Source organism: Ambystoma mexicanum, chromosome 5q (genome assembly GCF_040938575.1).
Source record: "Ambystoma mexicanum isolate Mex_15411 chromosome 5q, UKY_AmexF1_1, whole genome shotgun sequence".
Classification (NCBI taxonomy): Eukaryota; Metazoa; Chordata; class Amphibia; order Caudata; family Ambystomatidae; genus Ambystoma; species Ambystoma mexicanum.
In genome coordinates this window covers 1,136,548,177-1,136,567,810 of record NC_090933.1, presented here as the reverse complement: position 1 = coordinate 1,136,567,810, position 19,634 = coordinate 1,136,548,177, and the positions used below count along the sequence as shown (strand labels likewise).

Genomic DNA, 19,634 nt, shown 5'->3' with positions numbered 1-19,634 from the left:
TACTCTACATTGACATAGCCGCCATGTCTTTTATCAGTTGCTGTCCGCTACAAAAGGCAGCACCTATTCACTTTATTTGTTGGCACAATATTTGTCTAAACAGTTGAATCATACATGTTACACTTAAAGAAGCAGTGCAACTTTTCACTGTCTCTCGTTTTGAATTCAGGCAGTCTACATTTGCCTTTAATTCGCCCCACAGTCCGAGTATTAATATTGTCCCCAAATTGGTGCAAGCATTGTTAGTCCAAACCTATAGGTCAAAAGCCATCAGATTTGCAATCCTTTTTGAAGAGTAATGCTTGAAAAAGTCCAGTAAATGCCACATCAACAACAAAATACAGGATCAATTTACAACACATGCTCTTGATGCATGTGCCCACATTATATCCTAGTATTGCCATTATTTTTAATATGTTTGTTATGCCTGTAACCACATTGTATGTGCCAGCATTGCCACTGTAACACATGTTCATTGAGACACCTTTTCATGCTCCATGTGAACAACATATGTCCGTGGAGTCACTATAAAACATTGTTCTGCTCTGTGTGCCCATAATGCATACTTAACGTGGCCTTGGCTGCAGCCATCTCTTTATCACACCACAGGCTCTGGACGACCTTAGCTACAGCAGGTTTAGGAGTACAGGTATCCTTCAATGCTCCTCCTTCTACTCCGGAACTACGCCAGGGTTGGGGTCACCCTTATCTCCATACCCTGCCCTGAAACAGGCATAGTGGAAGTGGTGAAGAGGCCTTCATTTTGGTAAACTGAATATTTTTCCAGCACCCTGGAGCACAAGGATGACAGTTACATCCTATTCTCAGTGCTCTGTACGGTCAGGGTCTGGGCCTCTGATGTCCTCGGCACTGGCCCATGCTCAACGCTGTGCGGTCCATTAGGGACACCTGTGTTTCCATGGGCAGTGAACCTAAATCAATTTAGATTATTTTTAAATGTAAAGTCTGCATGTGACTCGCTGTATAATTCAAATGTACTGTAACACTTACTGTGCAAGACTAGCAAGGTCTATACAAATGGATGGGCGGTGCCCAGTTTCCCCCATTGATGAGCTACTAGTGATGGATCGCTGGCCTCACATTGTACCATTTTCATCCCTTTTTTAAGCTTAAGAGAAGGCTAAAGAAAAATACTGAAGGATTCCATGAAAACCTGTTATAAAGCATTGTGTGCGTGCTGAAATTCCTGTTTGTTGAAAGATTTCCTACTTAGCAACCTGCTTCACTTCACCACAATTGTCAACAGTTCTCCTTTAATCCATATGGAAACAGTTATTTCCCAAAAATGCAAAGGAAAATACTTTTTACTCACTACAACATAGCCAGTTTAACAATGAATGCATGATACTTTTTCTGTATAGCATGTATTATATAGATTATTTATAAACTCGAGGTATACAAGCTGGTAGAATAGCTGCACTTGAGCAACATGTAAACAAGCATCTTCCTTTCTGTAGATTATTGTATTTGCACCTGTAGCCTACGTGTTATGCTCCCTGCTGTGAGACTCTTCCGGATGCATGGATAGTGACTAGCAATGTTACCTTTTCATCTCTGCCTGTAGGCATTCCAGCTGGTCCTTCCTACAGAGGTGAAGCCGGACAGCAGCTCTGCCAAGAGATCGCAAACCACTGGGCATTTACTTATCACCATGCCAAAGGTATTGACTGTCTCCTACAAACGCAGCGATTTAAATGTTCCATGCCACTTTGGCCACCCCGTGGAAGCATGTGCAGGTGCAGCATGGAATATCTTATTATGTAGTGAAGCTCAGTTCACCGTTTTACTGTCATGTGGTATTTTCATTGAACAAACACAATATGATTGTGGCAGAATAATCATTCTGTAGAAAGTGCCATTTAAAGTCTGGACTGCGACATTCTGTCCTTGCAGAGTAGGCTGTTTGGCCATCACAGCAGATATCCTACCCAAAGAGCTATAGAAATGAATGGCACGTCATGCAATGCTAGACTCACTTCCTGGGGAAGGGCTTTTAATGAAAGCCCTGTATCCTTGGAGAATGTCTCATGTGAAATTACCTTATGCTTGAGAAGCGCCTTACATGAACGGATTAGTGTTATTAATAGCAAGCAGTGGAAAAGCCCATAGGTTTTGGCTGCATATGCCAAATTCAGCCACACATACCCTAAAAATGACACCATATGCCTGGTGCTATCATCATATGGTAAGGTATAATACGACACAGCCTCTGCCATCACATATAATGTTGAGTCTCACATGGCCCAATAATGCTATCCTATTTCTGGTATGTCACTATATTAAAACTATAGCATCAAAGATGCAGCCATCATATGTCAAGTGCAGCCTCAAATGCCCCACTATTGCCATTATATGCCTGGTATAGTAACGATTTATTTTATTGAGGTTTTGTTAGGCATTACTGCAAAACAAAAGAAGGGATGGCTGGAAGTTTTAGAATGTATGTTTACCTCTGGCATCACTCTGGGCAACCCTCCAGACCATTGATCTTCGCCTGCCAAGCCATAACAGAAAAGGGAAGGACCATATGCAAATCAGGCTTGGCCCCACCTGAAAAGGGGCAGTCCAGCCCGACCTGCTAGGTCACATGCCTTCTGCACGAGACCACAAGCAACCCCAGACATGTTTCGGCCTCATTGTGCCTCAACAGCGAGGAGTAGTTGACGAGGCCCAACAAGGCCGAAGTCTGGGGTTGCTTGTGTTTCAGTGCAGAGGTGACCTGGCCTAAAATACCTTTTGCGATGGTGCAGAAGGGATAAAAAACGGTGGTGTGGAAGGTTGCCCAGAGCAGTGCTAGTGGTTCAGATGTATTCAAAACCTTTCACCCATCACTTTTTTGGTTATAGTTTGTCTCCCTGTGTGAGAGAGGGTATGCCCGAACGTGGGTCCCTCGCTCGCTGCGCTATAGTGAACCAAGTTGCACCTAACAAGGCCAAAACAGGTCAGTGGTTGCTTGTTTTCCCGTGCAGAGGGGACCTGGCCTAGCAGTTGGGGCGGGGCTTCTCTGTTGGTGGCAGTACCTGACTGACTTGCATATGGCTGTACACCACTTATGCAATGGCACAGACGGGCTAAAAAATGGTGGTTAGGAAGGTTGCCCCGAGCATCACCTTTTTGGTTATAGGCACTAACCACAGACAAGGCTGCTTTGTAGCACCCACATGTAAAAATGTACTGTATGTAAGCTATAACATCTCATGTGAAAGTGGGCTCTGCTATCTATAAGCCAAGTGCAGCCCCAAGCACACTAATAATACTATCACATGCATGCTTAATCACCATATGATAGCAATAGCCTTGCAGGTGCAACACATTCTTTTGATTTTGATGTTTTCTTTGTGGGTTTTCTAATAATGTAATCTATTTAATGTTTTCAAATGTATCTCCTGTGTCTTTACCAACGTGTACTTCACAGTATGTCTGAAGCAAAATGCGAAGCAATGAGAATACATGTAGGTGTTGATGGCTGCCCTGGTCCTGTGTGGATCAGTTCCACTCTGACCCACTGGAAGCAATGAGAATGCATGTAGGTGTTGATGGCTGCCCTGGGTCCTGTGTGGATCAATTCCACTGTGTGACCCACTGGAAGCAATGAGAATGCATGCAGGTGTTGATGGCTGCCCTGGGTCCTGTGTGGATCAGTTCCACTGTGACCCACTGGAAGCAATGAGAATGCATGTAGGTGTTGATGGCTGCCCTGGGTCCTGTGTGGATCAGTTCCAGAAGCAATGAGAATGCATGTAGGTGTTGATGGCTGCCCTGGGTCCTGTGTGGATCAGTTCCACTGTGACCCACTGGAGCAGAAAAAACACAGCCTCAGACCATGTATGACTCACCCTCTGCCGCACCAGTGCAGGCAATAACCCTCATTACACCTAGACGAATTAAAGGAACACTGCAGGAACATGATACCGTGATTAATGTGACTCTAGGAAAGCAATTGGATTAATTCACTGCACCCACCTGGATCTGTGCCCCTTTCCGGTCTCTGTCAAATGCCAGAAAGTTTATGATATCATTTGGATTTAAAAGTGTGCACCTTTTATTTTGCTCATGCATGTGGTATTTGGAATGGTTTATAGTCATAATGTCGAAAAAAAAATGTCGACAGACAAAAATTTCGAAAAAAAATGTCGAAAATAATAATGTCGACATCCTATACTTATAATGTAAAAAGTCATTTTTTCGAAAAAAAATGTCGACTTTTTTTTTTTGACATTATGACTATAAACCCTTAAAACTATCAACACCTCACCCAACACCCCCCTGCCACCCCCCCCCCACACCCCCCAACCACCCTTTCACCCCTCATACTCAACACATACCAATTATTTATTTATTTATTTATTTATTCAATAAATAAATAACCTAAAAAAGGATCATTTACTATGGGGGGGGGGTCCCCCCCAACCCCCCTCACCCAACACCCCCCTGCCACCCCGCCACACCCCCCCAACCACCCTTTCACCCCTCATACTCAACACATAACAATTATATATTTATTTATTTAGTCAATAATTAAATAAATAAAAATAGTATTTACTATGGGGGGGTCCCCCCCCAACCCCCCCTCACCCAACACCCCCCTGCCACCCCCCCCACACCCCCCCAACCACCCCTCATACTCAACACATCATATATATATATATTTATTTATTTATTCATACAATAAATTAAATTTCGAAAAAATATAGAAAAATGTCGACATTTTTGTTTGTCGACATTATTGTTTTTCGACATTAATTTGTCGACATTTTGACTGTCGACATTATTGATGTCGACATTATGACTGCACACCATTTGGAATGGCTCTCCTCTGAGAAGATAATCTTCTAGGCGTTTAGGGCATTTTTCCCTGCTCACCTGCCTAAGGACATATAAGATATCAAACGAGTGAAGCCTTTCATCTTCTCATGGTAGTGAAAGAGGCCAGTGGCTCTCTGTCTTCTTTAATAATTGGTGCAACATGTATAGTAGACACTGCCGAAAGTTGATGAGATCTGGTTAGTTACTAGGGAGGGGACCATGGCTCGCATCCAGTAGGCCGGGGCCACTGACGACGGCTGGTGGGATCTGGTTAGTTATTAGGGAGAGGTATATGGTTGGCAGCCTTCCCTCCGTTTTAATAATTGTTGCAGCATGTACAGTGGCCATTGCTAAAAGCCATGGCTAGTGGGTCCTGTAGAAGATGCAGCATAACAAAACCCTTACATTTCCATGAAAATATTTAGTTACGACTGAGTTAAGGCTGTTTGATTTATCACAACAAAACCCTTGAAATTCTGCGGGTGTGGGAAGTGACGACCATCCTTACTGGGAGTCCCCAAGTTCCTAAACCCATGAGCACTTACACCTAATGACACCAGGGATTAATAATAAAATAAGTGGCCTCATGGGGACATCTAAGGGAGGAGGGGGAGATTATACCAAGTTAAGATGGATGTCCCTTCCCACATCCGCTGAATTTCAAGAGTTTTGTTGCGATAAATCGGATCATCTTAACTCTGTCTTAACTACCAAACAATTCCTAGATTGTACATAACTGTGTGACTGCCATGATCTGAAAATGTGGTTATCAGACAACACCCCACATTGGCGGTCATCCACTTAATGGTATGGTGTTCTCACCATATTTGATTCTTTCTCACATCATGGTTTTCACGCTTCATTAGGATGATAGTTGTCTCCTCTAATCTAGGCTGATTAATTCCAGAAAGCATGTGAAGCATTGCCTGTGAAACTAGTTTACATAGCATTGAGGTCCGCAAAGCGAGTGTCACCTCCTCTTTCTCTGTAACTCGCTCTAACCCTGCAGTGACCTGACTCCTTTGTGGAGAACCTGTGCCATAAACCTCAAAAGACCTGGGATGCACTCCAAAACAAAGCTCAAGCCACCTTTTAAAATCAACCTGTCGTTTGATCCTGAATTGGCAGCATTGCAAAGAGCAAACAGAGCACCAGAGAACAGCCGGCTTAAATCTAAAGACCCTGAAGATTGTATGGGAGCAAGGGGTCCTCAGGCCCCCTCGCGTCGTACGCTCCTCAGTACAAGGCTTGGACCACGTGTCTCCGGTAGTGGGATTGCCCCTTGCCCTTATGTAAAGTTAACCACGGTTGACTGCTGCATAGATGGGACTACTGAGCAGGACACGGGGCATCCATCTTTTGTGCCCCCTTTCGACTCCATCTTGGGTAAACAGGCCTCACTGCGATAGTACAGCAATGCTCAGCTCCCCTTCCACCGCGGCAGCCAAGGACAGAGACACACAAACGAGGTGCGCAGGCAGCTGGCTGGCTCCCACCCTTGCACTCCCCCTGCGAAGGAAAGCTCTGCGCTTCCATTCTCACGCTGAAGCTGGAGAAAGTTGCAACAATCAATATGCTACAGTTTTCTTCCTCTGAGATCACTGTTCATCTGAGAACCGGCATGTGAACCAGGATGAGGTAAGCACTTTCTGCTCGATTCGTCCTCATAAACGTGCAAGCCACCACCCCATTAGAACAATTTATTGCCATCCTGACCCTGCACCCCCTGTAAGGTATTTCTTTCAAGTGCCAGACCCTCGCCTGTGCTGCGAAACCCACCCAATACACTCCTTACTAACCTTAAGCATTTTTACTACTATATATGTTTTTATTTGTACTAAATGAGTTTTGAAACCTAGGAAAAGATGCGAAACACAGCCTGATTCTTCTACATGCACAATAAGGTCAAGGCCTCCAATTAAAGCCACGAATGACCCAATTGTACTGACAATAACCATTGTGTGTGACTTATGTAGAAATGTGACAAGTAGCATAAAATGTTTTAAATAATTTGTTATTTAGTGTGTAACATATTAGCTTAGGTAGTGACCACAGTGACCGGACCCTGACCTGCGTGGAGCACAAGATGTTTGACGTCTGTCATCTCGTCAGCCACTCAGCCAACCAGGAGGAAGAGATGCTACCCACACCTACAGCACCACACCGTCTGGCCAATCGGGTCCATTTAGCATTTTTTGTTAGAGTTACTTTAATTAATATAAATATAAGTGTGATGTAATGAGGGGCTGGAGGTTTTTTTTGGGGTTATTTCCTAGCTGGAGAAATAAACCATCCTTTGAACTCTTGCAGCCGGATCTCAGTGCCTCTTTCCCCGACAAGGGGTTGTGTCTGCTATTTTATTTTCTCTCATACGTAGTAAGCCGGGGAAAGGCACCTCCAAGATACAAAAAAGGCCTGCATATTCATAAGGGCAAGCAGGCAGTTATCCTCAGGAAGAAAAGAGCCTTCTTTGCTAACCAGAAAACATGTGCACCTAATCCATCTGCAGAGTTGTTTCAGATGTAAAAGGAATGTTGTTCTCCCAAAGAATGTTCTTTCACACTATTAACCTCCTGAGCATTCACTCCCTCTGCTCCTACCTCATGGAAAGGATCAATGCCAAAGAATGACAATCTCAGGTTTACTTGAATCTGCAGCTTTGTCTGTTCCTGACATAGAGACAAGCGCCCGCTTCTCTAATTTCACTCCCATTTGTTAATTAGAGCTTGTGTTGATGGATAAGAACATAAAAGCTTCTTCTGAGCAAGTGGAGCCCTGACACCCAAAACTATCAAGGACAATATTCTTACACTTGCGCCATCCCTGACAACGCTGGTGAAATTTTCCCTAGATTTTGGTACATTCCATCAAGCTCAAAAAACCTGAGTATCACCCCTGCTCAATAAAGCCAATTCCTGTCATATTAGCCCAGGCAGTTATCGTCACATTGCCAACACCTTTTATCAGTAAAATCGTCGAAAATGTGGCCACTAGTCAACTGATGGGTTTCCCTGAAACACATGGCCAATCGATCACCAATCAGGCTTTAGACCAGCCAGAACATAGGAACCACACTGCCTTTAATGTGAGAGGAGAATCTGATGTAACTGGATGCCAACTCCCCCTATGTTCCCATTTATCTTAACCCCTCAGCAGCATTTGACGTTGGTAACCACATAATGCTCCTTCCATGCCTTGAGACCTCATTTGGCATTTCTGTTTTCCATCTAATCTCATCCTTCCTGACTAATGGAGATATTCGGGCAAGGGGCTTTTCTCTCGAAGTTTATCTCCAGCACTGTGAAACACTTGTGTATAGGTGCGTTATAAATGTCATATCATATCATATCAATTCCCCAAGGCTCCATACTGTTCCAGTGGCTCAGCAATGCCTACCAGCAATCTCTGGCTGATTCTGCATACCACCATTTCTCAAACCTACAAAAATAATAATCAGCCTTCAGTTTCAGGGGTCTACATCAGCTCACCATCATATCTCTAAAGGTCTGCTCCAGATTCAGGACTGGATGATTGAAAAACAACCTCTATCTTAATGCTCTGAAGATGGAATTAATCCACTTTGAAAAATCCATCTCCTCTGCTCTCCCCCTAGCATGGAACCGCACCCGAACCTGTCTCCTCTTCCAGAAACCTCAGAATACTCTTCGACAACCTTATTTCTGCTTTCCATATTATATTAATGGACTCATAAAGAAGTCTCACTTCCTGCTGCTTATGAGCTATGTTTGCTATATAAATCTAATATAAATATATAACACTTTCTGCATTTCCCATTTGCAGGGATATTTCTTTCGGGGCTACACTGGTTCTCTTCAGGGGCACATGCATTGAAGTACTTGAGGGTTGACTGTGAAATCTATGGGGGTCCCCCATACAATACAGACAGGCATCACTTTACTTGGCTAGTGGCTTTCCCTAGCACCTAGATATCCCCAGTCTCCTTCACAGGTGCAGCAAAAGATGACATCATAAGCAAATGTAGGAAGAAGCTGACCCCGCGGAATTCAAGACCGGTGTTTAACATTTTAATGAAGTGTTCTGCACTTGGTTATGGCAAGTATAAAGAACATAATGCAATCCAGAAAATGGGAGGATATCTGTGATAGATAAAGCAGGTCAATTTGCTCAATTAAATAAACTGGAATACATTGAAACTATTGATATTTAGAAAACAACCAAAATTGCTGAGCAGGTTTATGGTTTGGTGTAGAGTTTTGACATGTAGTAAAAACACGATTTAAAAAGATTGATGTAAACTTTCTAAGATATTCTAAAGTTGAGACCATAAGTAGTAAGGCAGGTGAAATGGGTACACATTGTTAGAAGAGGACTAATTTGTAAAAGCAACACACATGGAAGATGACAATATGGAAGAGATGGCAGGAAACTCTGAACATAGAGGTATGGCGTTTGGGCAAATGTATCTTGGCTGTCAGGATCTGAAACCTCCTTACATTTTGCCTGAAGAAATGATTAACATCTACAGGCGGCTCATTGGGTCCTACTGCAGATGCTGACTTTAGGTTTCAGAACTGCATGGCATTGGTGGTATTGTAATGGAACATGACAGACATTATTTGCATCTACATTACCTGTTTCCTTGATTTCAGTATTCTAATAGCAACACATGTGATCCTACCTTACTTAGATGATCAAAGTAATCCTTCCGGTCTTTGAATGCTAATGCTTCTAGGTCATGCTTGGTACAAACAAATCAAGGTGTATGCAGCCATTTCCTCTGCATCTGGCATCGTAGAGTTTCAGTTTGCACCCGGTTTTCCTGCATTCAGTGCCCTTTCTATCCTTTTGGTTATTGTGTTGTACCTTCCTATTTCTACCTTAGTGCTCTGGAGCTTGCCACCTTCCCATTGGCCTGCCTCCATCTCAGTGAGTTCCTCTCAGCTACGTTCCAACAGCCGCTCTACTAGCCCCAGTTGGTCATCCAAATCTGCTGCAGAACTCTTGGTTATCATGAAGCCTGTCCACCTTCTCTTCTCGAAGACTTGCTACTTCCCACCACCAGCTGGCATACAATGAGTATCTTATTAGTAGACTGTGGGGGTGAGGGTGCAGAACCTCTCTGTGAATATCCATTTGTGTTTCTTGCTGGTTGTTCTTTATATCTTCTTAGACATCCTGGCAGTACTCTTGGCTCTCACCCTGCTTTCACAAGAGTGTTTCCCCCATGTTTTCATCTTAATTGCCTGCGTAATCAACGCTCTGTGGGGATCCCGTTGTCTCCACAAAGTAAATTACTTCAAGGTGATTTACTTTGTGGAAATTACTTAGAAAATACTTCCAATTTTATATGTATTTGTGGGGTAAGGGGTAAAGGGGGGTGGGGAGGGGATTTGGGTGGGTTGGTAGTGAAGGAGAATGGGGGCATGGAGGGACTCCCCCCGCCCCCCTGAAAAAGAAAAACAAATTGAAGTATTTTTTCTATGTAATTTCAAGGAAGTAAGTTACATGGAAGTAATGTAGTTCATTGAAATGACATGGACCCCTCTGCGGTAGTCAGTAATCCGCAACTAGTGTCACTGTATTACTTCTAGTTTCCTTGTCTCTCTACTGCCTCCTCTTTGACTCTCCCACCTCTGTTTGTAAGTGACTCTTTCCCCACTTCATACTCCAAGATAATCAACTGGTGCGTTTGTGGGCACATCTGCCGTCTCACTCGTGGACCACATGCTCTTGTGTCCGTTCTCTGTAATGAGTTCTGTTGGGCTTGCAGACCATTCCTGTTCCTCATGGATTTTGTGATCTCTGCCTTTATTCACAGCTCTGGCAATAGGCAATTAGGAAAAGCAGGAAGGCGGGGATGGGTGAGAGGCTCTTTGGGAATCTCCCATGTCCCACCTTCTGGATCATCATCACGGAGCAGGTGCCATGCCCAGACCCCAGAGTCTTTCTTACCTCTTTTCCCTGCTGTTTAAATGTGAGAGACAAACATGCAGAGGGACAGACAGACTCTCTCTCTCTCTCTCTCTCTCTCTCTCCCCCCCTCTCTCCCTCTCTCTCTCTCTCTCTCTCTCTCTTTGTCTCTCTCTCTCTCTCTGGATCTTTCACTCTCTTACCAATGCTCCCTGCATTTCACATCTGCACCATGCCGCAGAGAAAGCTTGCACGTGTCAGCCTGTATGTGCAGGGAAGAGTTATTTCACCATTTAAAATAAAATAGAGATTTTTCTTGTTTGGCTATTTATTTAATAAGGGTGCTTTTATAACCTGCCACATTGCTAGAAAGCAGTGTTAATGTGCCATTAAGTTTGCAGTATTGTCTGATGAGCATGAAGATGTTTGTTTTTGTCACCATTTAGTGATTTTATTCTGTTAGTCATATGTATGCACAGTGCATGGCAAGATTAACAGCATTCTACGTGCACACAACACCATTTCTTCTTCGCTGAGGGTGTATTACTACTCGTCAATAATGAGCGGCAAGCGTGCAATTTGTAGTCTGTTCTAGATCTTTTGTTTTTAACAATCAGTAGGCATTGCTTTCAGGGTAATCCTGCTAATATCTCTATACGTTCTCAAACTTAAATTCGACAACATTATTTTTCAATTAGTGCTTTACATGTATCAGGCTTAAGGTCCTTTCAATGTGAGATCAGACATTCTGGGTCTTAATGTTACATCATTTAATGTCAATGTCTTCTACTACAACCAAACATTCTGCAAAATACTTGTTCATTATTGAACAAACGCGACTGCAAAATGTGGTGTTCTGATGCCCAATTGATGGTATTTGATCATCTTAGTATGTTTTCTTGAGTTAAGCATTTTAACCGATTCAGTCACGATTTTAGTGCTGAATGCCTCCGCTTCAGCGGTCTCAAAATGATCTTACAGTCTTTCCCTCTTCTGAAGGTGTGTGTGTCCAACTGCATGCCGTTTTAACTGCATGCCCAATAAAAACTCTGTCTGGAACAGCACCATCTATCAGCAAAATGGTAACAGACTAGTTCAGTCTACTAGAGACTTCTCATAACCGTGCATACTAAGTATTATCTGTAGAATTGCAGTGACTGACTCAGAATGGGAGTACGAGTGTGAGAACTGTCCAGCTGTTAACAAGACAGGGTGGGGACATCAGACTGGTCGCCAACCAAGTTATAGCATAGCAATGAAAGCCCTCAGGTTTCTGTGACAGTTATCTTTCAAAACATTTATTTGTCTAATTTTATAATTTGATTTGTATCAAGCAATGTAAACATTGATTACAATGTCAATTTTAAACGGAACAAAAACAAGAGAAATGAAAATAAATATACAATTAATCCCAAATCGATAATTCCCAACGAGAGGGGAATGCGTGTGTGGTTCTTGAATCTTGATCTTGGGCTAATAACGCTATGTATAAAATAATGCTACCCTGTAAGACAATGGCATAATTTACATATGGTCCTAATATGTAAGCTTTTTATTTAAAGGACTTCATGCTCTGACTAAGTCCCAGGCATGTTCCTCAGGGTAGGGGGTGCGGTGTTCATAAGGGTTGGGAGCCATGCCCCATACTGTGATGGTGGGTCTGGAGAAGAGAACATTAGGTCCTGAATATGGGGCCAAAGTCTTTCTTGAATCAACATGCCGTTTGCACTTATATTTTCCATCTACATTCTTTTAGAAGCCATTTGCATATATGTAGAAATTTCCTCCACCACCACCCACTTTCAGGCAATATAACATTAGCCTGACACCTATAAATGCTTTAAATAATCAACTCTGGATAACCAGGCTCATTTTTAAATATCTCTTTACTGTATCCTTAGAGTGTTGACAGTTCTTTTCGCAAACTATTCAAAATGTATCTGATTAGTAAATATAAGTAACGCATTCTGTGAAGGTATCATGAAGATGGACACAGACAACAGACTTAAAGTTAAAACAAGAGATACTTATTAATTAAATGTCACAATGTTTGAAAAGCCTAACTATGCTATGGTAGTATTTCCCTCTCTGAACGAAACTAAGTAAAGTCTCAGTCAAAGAGTTCAACTTAATAGTCCATCTGTGTCCAAAACCTATCCTTGCCCTCACAACTAGGACCAATAAATGTGTAGGGATAGCAAAGTCAAAAAGAACGGTGTTTAACGCAAAGTTCTGAGCTTCTTCCAGCTCACACGTTTCTTTCAGCTCCCCCTTCCCCAAGCATACATAAGTTCCATTAATGAAAAAGTCTCAAAGTTTACCTTCTCCAGTTGAAGATGATATAGTTCAAAACCAATCCTTGGGGTTCCCTTCCCCCAAGCTTTAAGTTGCCAATCCAAACAAAAAGGCTCTCAGGATTTTGTTCCCAAGACAACAAGTGTAATATCTCAAGCTTCAGGATTCCCTTCCCCAAGACTTCACTTGCTGCAGTCTTTTGTGTTGCAGTGGTTTTGTTGGGCTTGCCTTGTGGTCTCCTTTAGTCTTCACCATTCAGGGCTCTCTGGTCTACACAAAGTTGTCAGACCACACAGTCCACCCATCACAGGTCACGCAACCAGAATCCCTGGACTCCTTAGCCCTCACGTCTTGACAATGGCTCCTGTGCATCAAGTCACCTTCACTTCACTCCTTTTATTGGCATCTTAGCTTTAGGGTGTACGCTTATATTCCTCTGGCTTCTCCTTGTGTTATGCTTACCTGGTCTCTGTGGAGGCGTTGGGGCACGGTTGCAGCCCCCCCCTGAACTTGAATCACCCCTTCAGGCCTCTCCCTCAGTAGAAAAGCTGTGAGCGGTGCTACGTGGTGATACTGCTCCTGCATGGAGATAAGAATGTGTGAGTGCAGCAATCTGTGATTGTTGTACCTCTCGAACCCTTCACCCCAAAGTACGGTTTCTTTGAGCATACTCCGGCCCATAAAGCACACCTGTGAATTATGGAAGATAAGCTCTCCGTCCTGCTACTTCTGGCAGGGGGGCGTCGAATGGGATCTAGTTCCTTCACTGATCCCTGATAAGGATTAGTCCAGTCCAGCTGCAACTATGCTTCTCCTTATGATTGGTAAGTCTTTCTTGAGCTCTTGTGATGCTGTTCGCTCTGTTTAATGTCTTTATATGTTGCTCCTATTTATGCCTGCAGTAATGTCTCTCTTCTGTTTTCTTCCCTTAGATGGAAATGCAGCCTCAATGCAGCTGTGAGACGCGAGATGCGGCCGGATGGAAGATGGATGCTACCACAATGTTCGACAGCAGGTAAGTGATGGTTTAAGGAAAGCGCGAAGTATGGCGAAGTGCAACCTTAAACTGACAGTTTTTTCGAAGTCTAACCTTGTCTTCTGTTTTTCCTTGCTGGCGCTTCTGTCAACGATGGAGCGTGTCGTGCTGCGTTGCCAAGATGAAGATTTTGGTGTTCCGGAAAGTGTTAAGATGAATACTTGGTTCGCCGAAGAGATGTACAGGTAAGTACAGCTTCCCCCAGTTGGTAAGTATGCTGGCAGGAAGCAGGATGTCCAGGAAGCAGGATGTTCAAAGGTAAGTCTGACCTCAGGCGATGGTGAGTCTTCCGCTACTTGCAAGTGCAGAATAACGCAAACCATCTGTCTTGAGGATCGGGGCAGCTTATATAGCTGAGATCGTTGGCACACCCATTAGGGCCGGCTTACCAGCCACACCCTGCCACTCCTAGAGAGTGAGCACATGCGAAGGCATTCCATTAGCAGCCACACCCAAGAATACACTTGGGGCTGCTTAATGGATGGAATGTTCAAGGTTAATGCATCTGAAGTGCTATGTCCATAATAAAAGCTTTTTGGTGTTAAATGGATGTTCTTGTTTACTTTTGTTCATGAGCCTGGTGCCAAAGTCGCCAGGACAGTGTCCACCCAGGTCTCCTGTGCCTGTACCCCTGACTTCATGACCATGATAGCTTGGTTGCCTTGTGGCTCTGCCCCCATGAATCCTGCACCCCTTGTCAAGATGTAACTTTGCCTCACTGCATTCAGTCATTATAGTTCATTGTTTTGGCTTCCTTTAGCCTTTAATATATTCTACTTCCTGGTTAAATGCAACTTGTTGCGCAACATAGATTCAGTATGGTTGAATTTCAGTTCAGAGTTCAAAAGTGTTTTTATGTTGCTTAATTATATTCGGTTTGAACTGTACACTTGTTTGCTTCATGGCCAAACTGTTATTGAGTTCGATATTTAATATGTTTGTTTGTCTTCATTTGTTTTATGTTTTCATGTCGTTTGCAATTCAATATATATTGTTTTTCTTTTCATGTTAAATCTATATATATATTTGTTAAAGTGTGCTTGGATTTTCGGAGTTGGCTCCAGCCCCATAACAGTTGATGGGCTGAAATGTTGCCCCACGGTCGGCATACCAGTCTAGGGTGAACTGGCGATAGTGAAATCTGACCAACCCAACCCATGCACCCTGCACAGGGGTGGAGTGGGGTCCGGCACTGTGCTATTAGTATTGGCGATTTCGGAAGATTGCTGATAATGTGATTTTAGAAAATGAATGTTAGGACACAATATAACATACATAAGGCTATAGCAGACCCCCCACGTGCATGTGAACTACAGACCCGGGCAACGCTGGGTGGGTACTATTAGTCTTCATATAGTAAGGTATTCATTATGCGCTCAATTGTTAAAGCTCACAGACTGTTACTCACTGGAGGTCCTTTAGCAGCTTCCCGGCATTGAAGCGTCCCTCTGAAACTCACCCGCCTCTTTTGTGTTCGTTCGATGGTTTCTGCGACTTCCCTTCAGCTCCAGAAGCCAGGTAACCCACCAGTGCAAGCTTCGCCACATAGGTTCTCCTTCGCGCTGGCACCTCCGATGCTTGCTTTCAGTCGCAGACGCGTCCTCTGGGTTCGCACTCTCCAGCAACTCCTGCTGCTTGTGCTGAGCTTTGGAGGCTCCCAGGCACAAAGCCCATTCACCGTGGGTCCTGCAAGTCCTCTGGGTCTTTTGCCGGTGTCCTGGTTCTTCCTCCTGGACCACCACGGCTGCCTCCTCACTTGGGTCTCCTGCTGCTCCTCCACACTAAAGTCTCCCTACTGCTTCTCCCTTAGCTGCTGGGCTAGTCTCCGTTTATATGCCTGCAGTCCCATGACAGGCTGCAGGTGTGAAAGCCTGATTGGTCCTGCCTGACAATGATTAGAGGGACATGCCTGACTCTCAGTTCCGTGCAGGCATCTTCTTTGTTCCAGTACCAACGCGGTGAAAAGAGGTAATCTTCACCACACTTAGTTGCCTCTTCTTTGTCTCAGTACTGTCAGGTGTTGTATGTGGGAAAAGCAGGGGGGGGGCTGGATTGCGATAGCCCATAAAGGTTTGGGGAGGGTTAGGTTGACTGTCACAAGAAAAAGAGGGGTATACCATGTCTCGCCCAAGGGTACCCTGATTTCTTTTACTCTCCTTCTGTGTCTTTGAGGTTTGTCTTTTCTCTTGAATTACTCTGATCAAATGGAATGGGGTGACAATACCCCACCAAGGTTTCAAGGGCTAGGGATTCATCACGGAATGAAAGGGGGAATGTCATGTCTCACCTGAGGACATTTCATTTTTTCCCCAAGAATCCTCTACCCAGGTGATCCTCCCTTGCTTCTCCGCCCCCATATTCAGGACCCAATAGCGGTGGGCCTTCCCTGGCCACCTTCGCACAGGATCCGATGGAAGTAAATGTGAGTACATCCTTATGTTTCTCACAATTCCCAAAAGGATAGCAACAGTTAACAGGAGCCCATGAATTCTAGCAACTCCTAATGACCCAATGGAATTTGTAAGCCAGGACCAAATGGTCCATCCTATCTGAATATTCTCTCTGTGTAATATAATCATTTTAGAATATGAGTAATAATATAAGTGAGCTTGGATAGACAGTTTGGAACATATGTATAGCATTCTCACCTGATCAGGGTACAAATACCCCCCTTTTGAGGCCAGCATAGTGTCTTAGGGCATTTGATTGTGCAGTACTGAAGTTTAATTTGGCACCATCACTAATGGCAGGGACAATATTAGACTCCTATCTTACGTGTGATTAATTCCCGCTCCTGGAATTAAGTAATCCATACCTTTAGTAAACATCTCTCAGCCAGAGTCTCCTTTTTCTCTTGGGAGAGATGGCATTTTAGTTAACTGCCTAATAACAGCTTCCATCCCAATCCAAAGGCATCCAGTCATATAATGAGACTCCACTTAATAGGTTAATGGTAAGTAGAGTAACCAGATTCAGAAAAATAGAAACTAAACATTGTTTATAGTAATGTCGTTTTTTGGTTAAAGAGAGTATTGGAATCTGCTCATTCCCATAAACATATAACCAGTATTAGTGTAGCACACAAGGCCTTTGGCAGGAGAAGATAAACAAATCGCAGCATGTTCCTTATGAAGCTGATCCAGAGGGGGGAAATTTGGCCTGAAAATCCCATTTGTGAGTAATGACTAGAACAATGTTTTGGATCAAACTAGCCCAGGTCACTGCATACGCCAACCCAATTAATAGTAATTGGTGCCATAGGGAAACCAGAACCAATATCATGTGGAAGTTGGGCATAGATCAAACAATCGTAAATGTTCTGGAGGCATGCGTATTGCCAAATAGCATGCAAAAGCATTGTCTTTCTTTCAATCCACTATGAACTAACTGTGAACAAGGATAACCCTTTGGTGCAGTTATAGAGAGGGAGACAAAAATCCTTTAAGCAAAACAGTTCCCTGCAGCTCGATCTGTGATTTTTCACACACTGCTACATTAACCTACTCAAAGGGTATCATCGTACATAACGGTGAGGTTATTCTGTTTGGTGCAATCCGCAATGAGTTATTTTCAAGAAATCACTTAATCACTACTCCGCCTCTGAAATGAGGATTCTGAACCGTGGAGAGCAGAAGCAGGCTGCTGCTCCTCTACTTCTGTGTCAGCACTCACTGGTGATGATAATGCTCTTTTGGTTGAAGCTGACGATAAAACGTCTGTTGAAGTTACCTCACCACTTTCAATTGGCTTCAAAATCCTGGCACTTATCACAGTAATGAACAGGAAGAAGATTTGGATCTGGATGCTCCTGATGACACAATGGGCCTCATTACGAGGTAAGGGAAAAATGATGCTGGTAAAGGATTACCGGCATTGCTTACCGCTCTGGGCCATTACGACCCACCAACTCGCTATTAGCGGCACTGTAAATAACGGTGCTTCTAATAGCGGCGCGGGCACGCGACCTTTCATGCCGGCAATACCGGCATGGCGTACACAGGAGGACGTCACAAGTCAGGCGGACATGCAAATAACGGCTTACTGAAGCCCGAAAAGAACCTTACCGGCATGGAGTAAATACCGGCATCGCGGACCACCCATAAACTGCCATGTGCAGTGTTCCCAACTACCACAGGGGCACACACAGCACAGGTGGAGGAAATATAGACTGGGCCAACACAAATGGAGCACACCCCACCCCTTCCCACACCCAGTCACACACCAAAATGATTCCAATACTACTAGCAATGCTGGGGCTGGAGGACATGATTGCAGTGGAACTTCAACAACAACAACAGGCAGCACAGAGGAGATGCAGGAGGAGAAGGAGGGTGAGGCAGGCCCAGTATGCCCCACCAGTGCAGCCAGTGGTACCACGCAGGCAGCCCCCAATCCCTTGCATCAGAGCCAGTCCATTCAACCTAAACCCTGAGCAGATCCACACCCTGTACCGTCTGGACTGGGACACCATCATCATCGTAGTGGACATGATACATGACGACATTGTCAGCCTCATTGAAATACGCACCGGCATCCCACCTCTACTGAAGGTAGTGTCTGTGCTTCACTTCCTGGCTACAGGCACCTACCATCACACAGTGGGGCACATGCATGGCATATCGCATCCATTATTCTCACGTTCGCTGAACCAAGTGCTGGATGCCCTCCTGAACCACACAGGCGACCACATTTTCCTACCACGGACTGCCCAGGAGATCTCCAACGTCAAGGTTGGTTTCCATTCACCGGTCGGCATCCCTGGTTGCATTGGCGCCATCGACTGCACCCATGTGGAATTGGTGGTCCCACATGCCGTGGAGGCAGTGTACCGCAACCGTAAGTTATACCCCTCCATCAACGTGCAAAGGGTATGTGACTCAAACAAGATCATCACACATTGTTGTGCCCGATTTCCTGGATCAACCCATGGTTCAATGGTCTTGCGGAACTCCACGATACCACGCTACATGGAGCGACATGCAGGGCAGAGATTCTGGCTTCTCAGTGAGTTGCCTGTCTGCCTCATGGCATCGCGATGTGGTTAGGTGATTGGGGGAAGAGATGCATATTTCAACTGGCTGAGATGGGGGGGGGGAGAAATGCATACTTCACATGGCTGAGAGTACCTGAGAGGATGGGGAGTGTGACATGGAGGTGGTACTCAGGGCACTGGGTGCGTCAGGGACATGGACACTGTAGACTGTTCACCAATAAAGCACACGTACACAATAAACAATGTCCGCTCATTCTAATTCTGATTTCACAACATGTGTATTGAAAAATGTAACATGTTAAGTGCAGAAGCCGACCACCCCACACACCCTCTCCCCCTCTCCCCCCCTCAACTACCGCACACACACTCTTCCCCCCCCTCAACTACCCCACACACCGTCTCCCCCCTCCCCCCTCAACTTCCCCACACATAGTGTGCACTTGCATGCACCATTGTTCTTCAGGAGTTTGGATTGCCAGGCTGCACCTACACCCCTTTACCACTGGCAGCATCGGGTGGACCCCTGTCTGACTTGCGCAGATTCCGGTCAGACCGACGCAGGGGTCTGGTCTGTATGGAGCAGCTATTTGA

General features: G+C 44.5%; 1 protein-coding gene across 1 annotated transcript in view; it reads left to right on the top strand.

Moving 5' to 3' along the window:
• DNAAF11 (dynein axonemal assembly factor 11) overlaps nucleotides 1-19,634 on the top strand; it is a 408,750-nt gene that overhangs the window by 284,067 nt on the left and 105,049 nt on the right. The window contains exon 10 of the mRNA XM_069621647.1: nucleotides 1,586-1,681. Coding sequence (XP_069477748.1) covers nucleotides 1,586-1,681 — 96 coding nt within the window. The remainder of the gene's footprint in view (nucleotides 1-1,585; nucleotides 1,682-19,634) is intronic.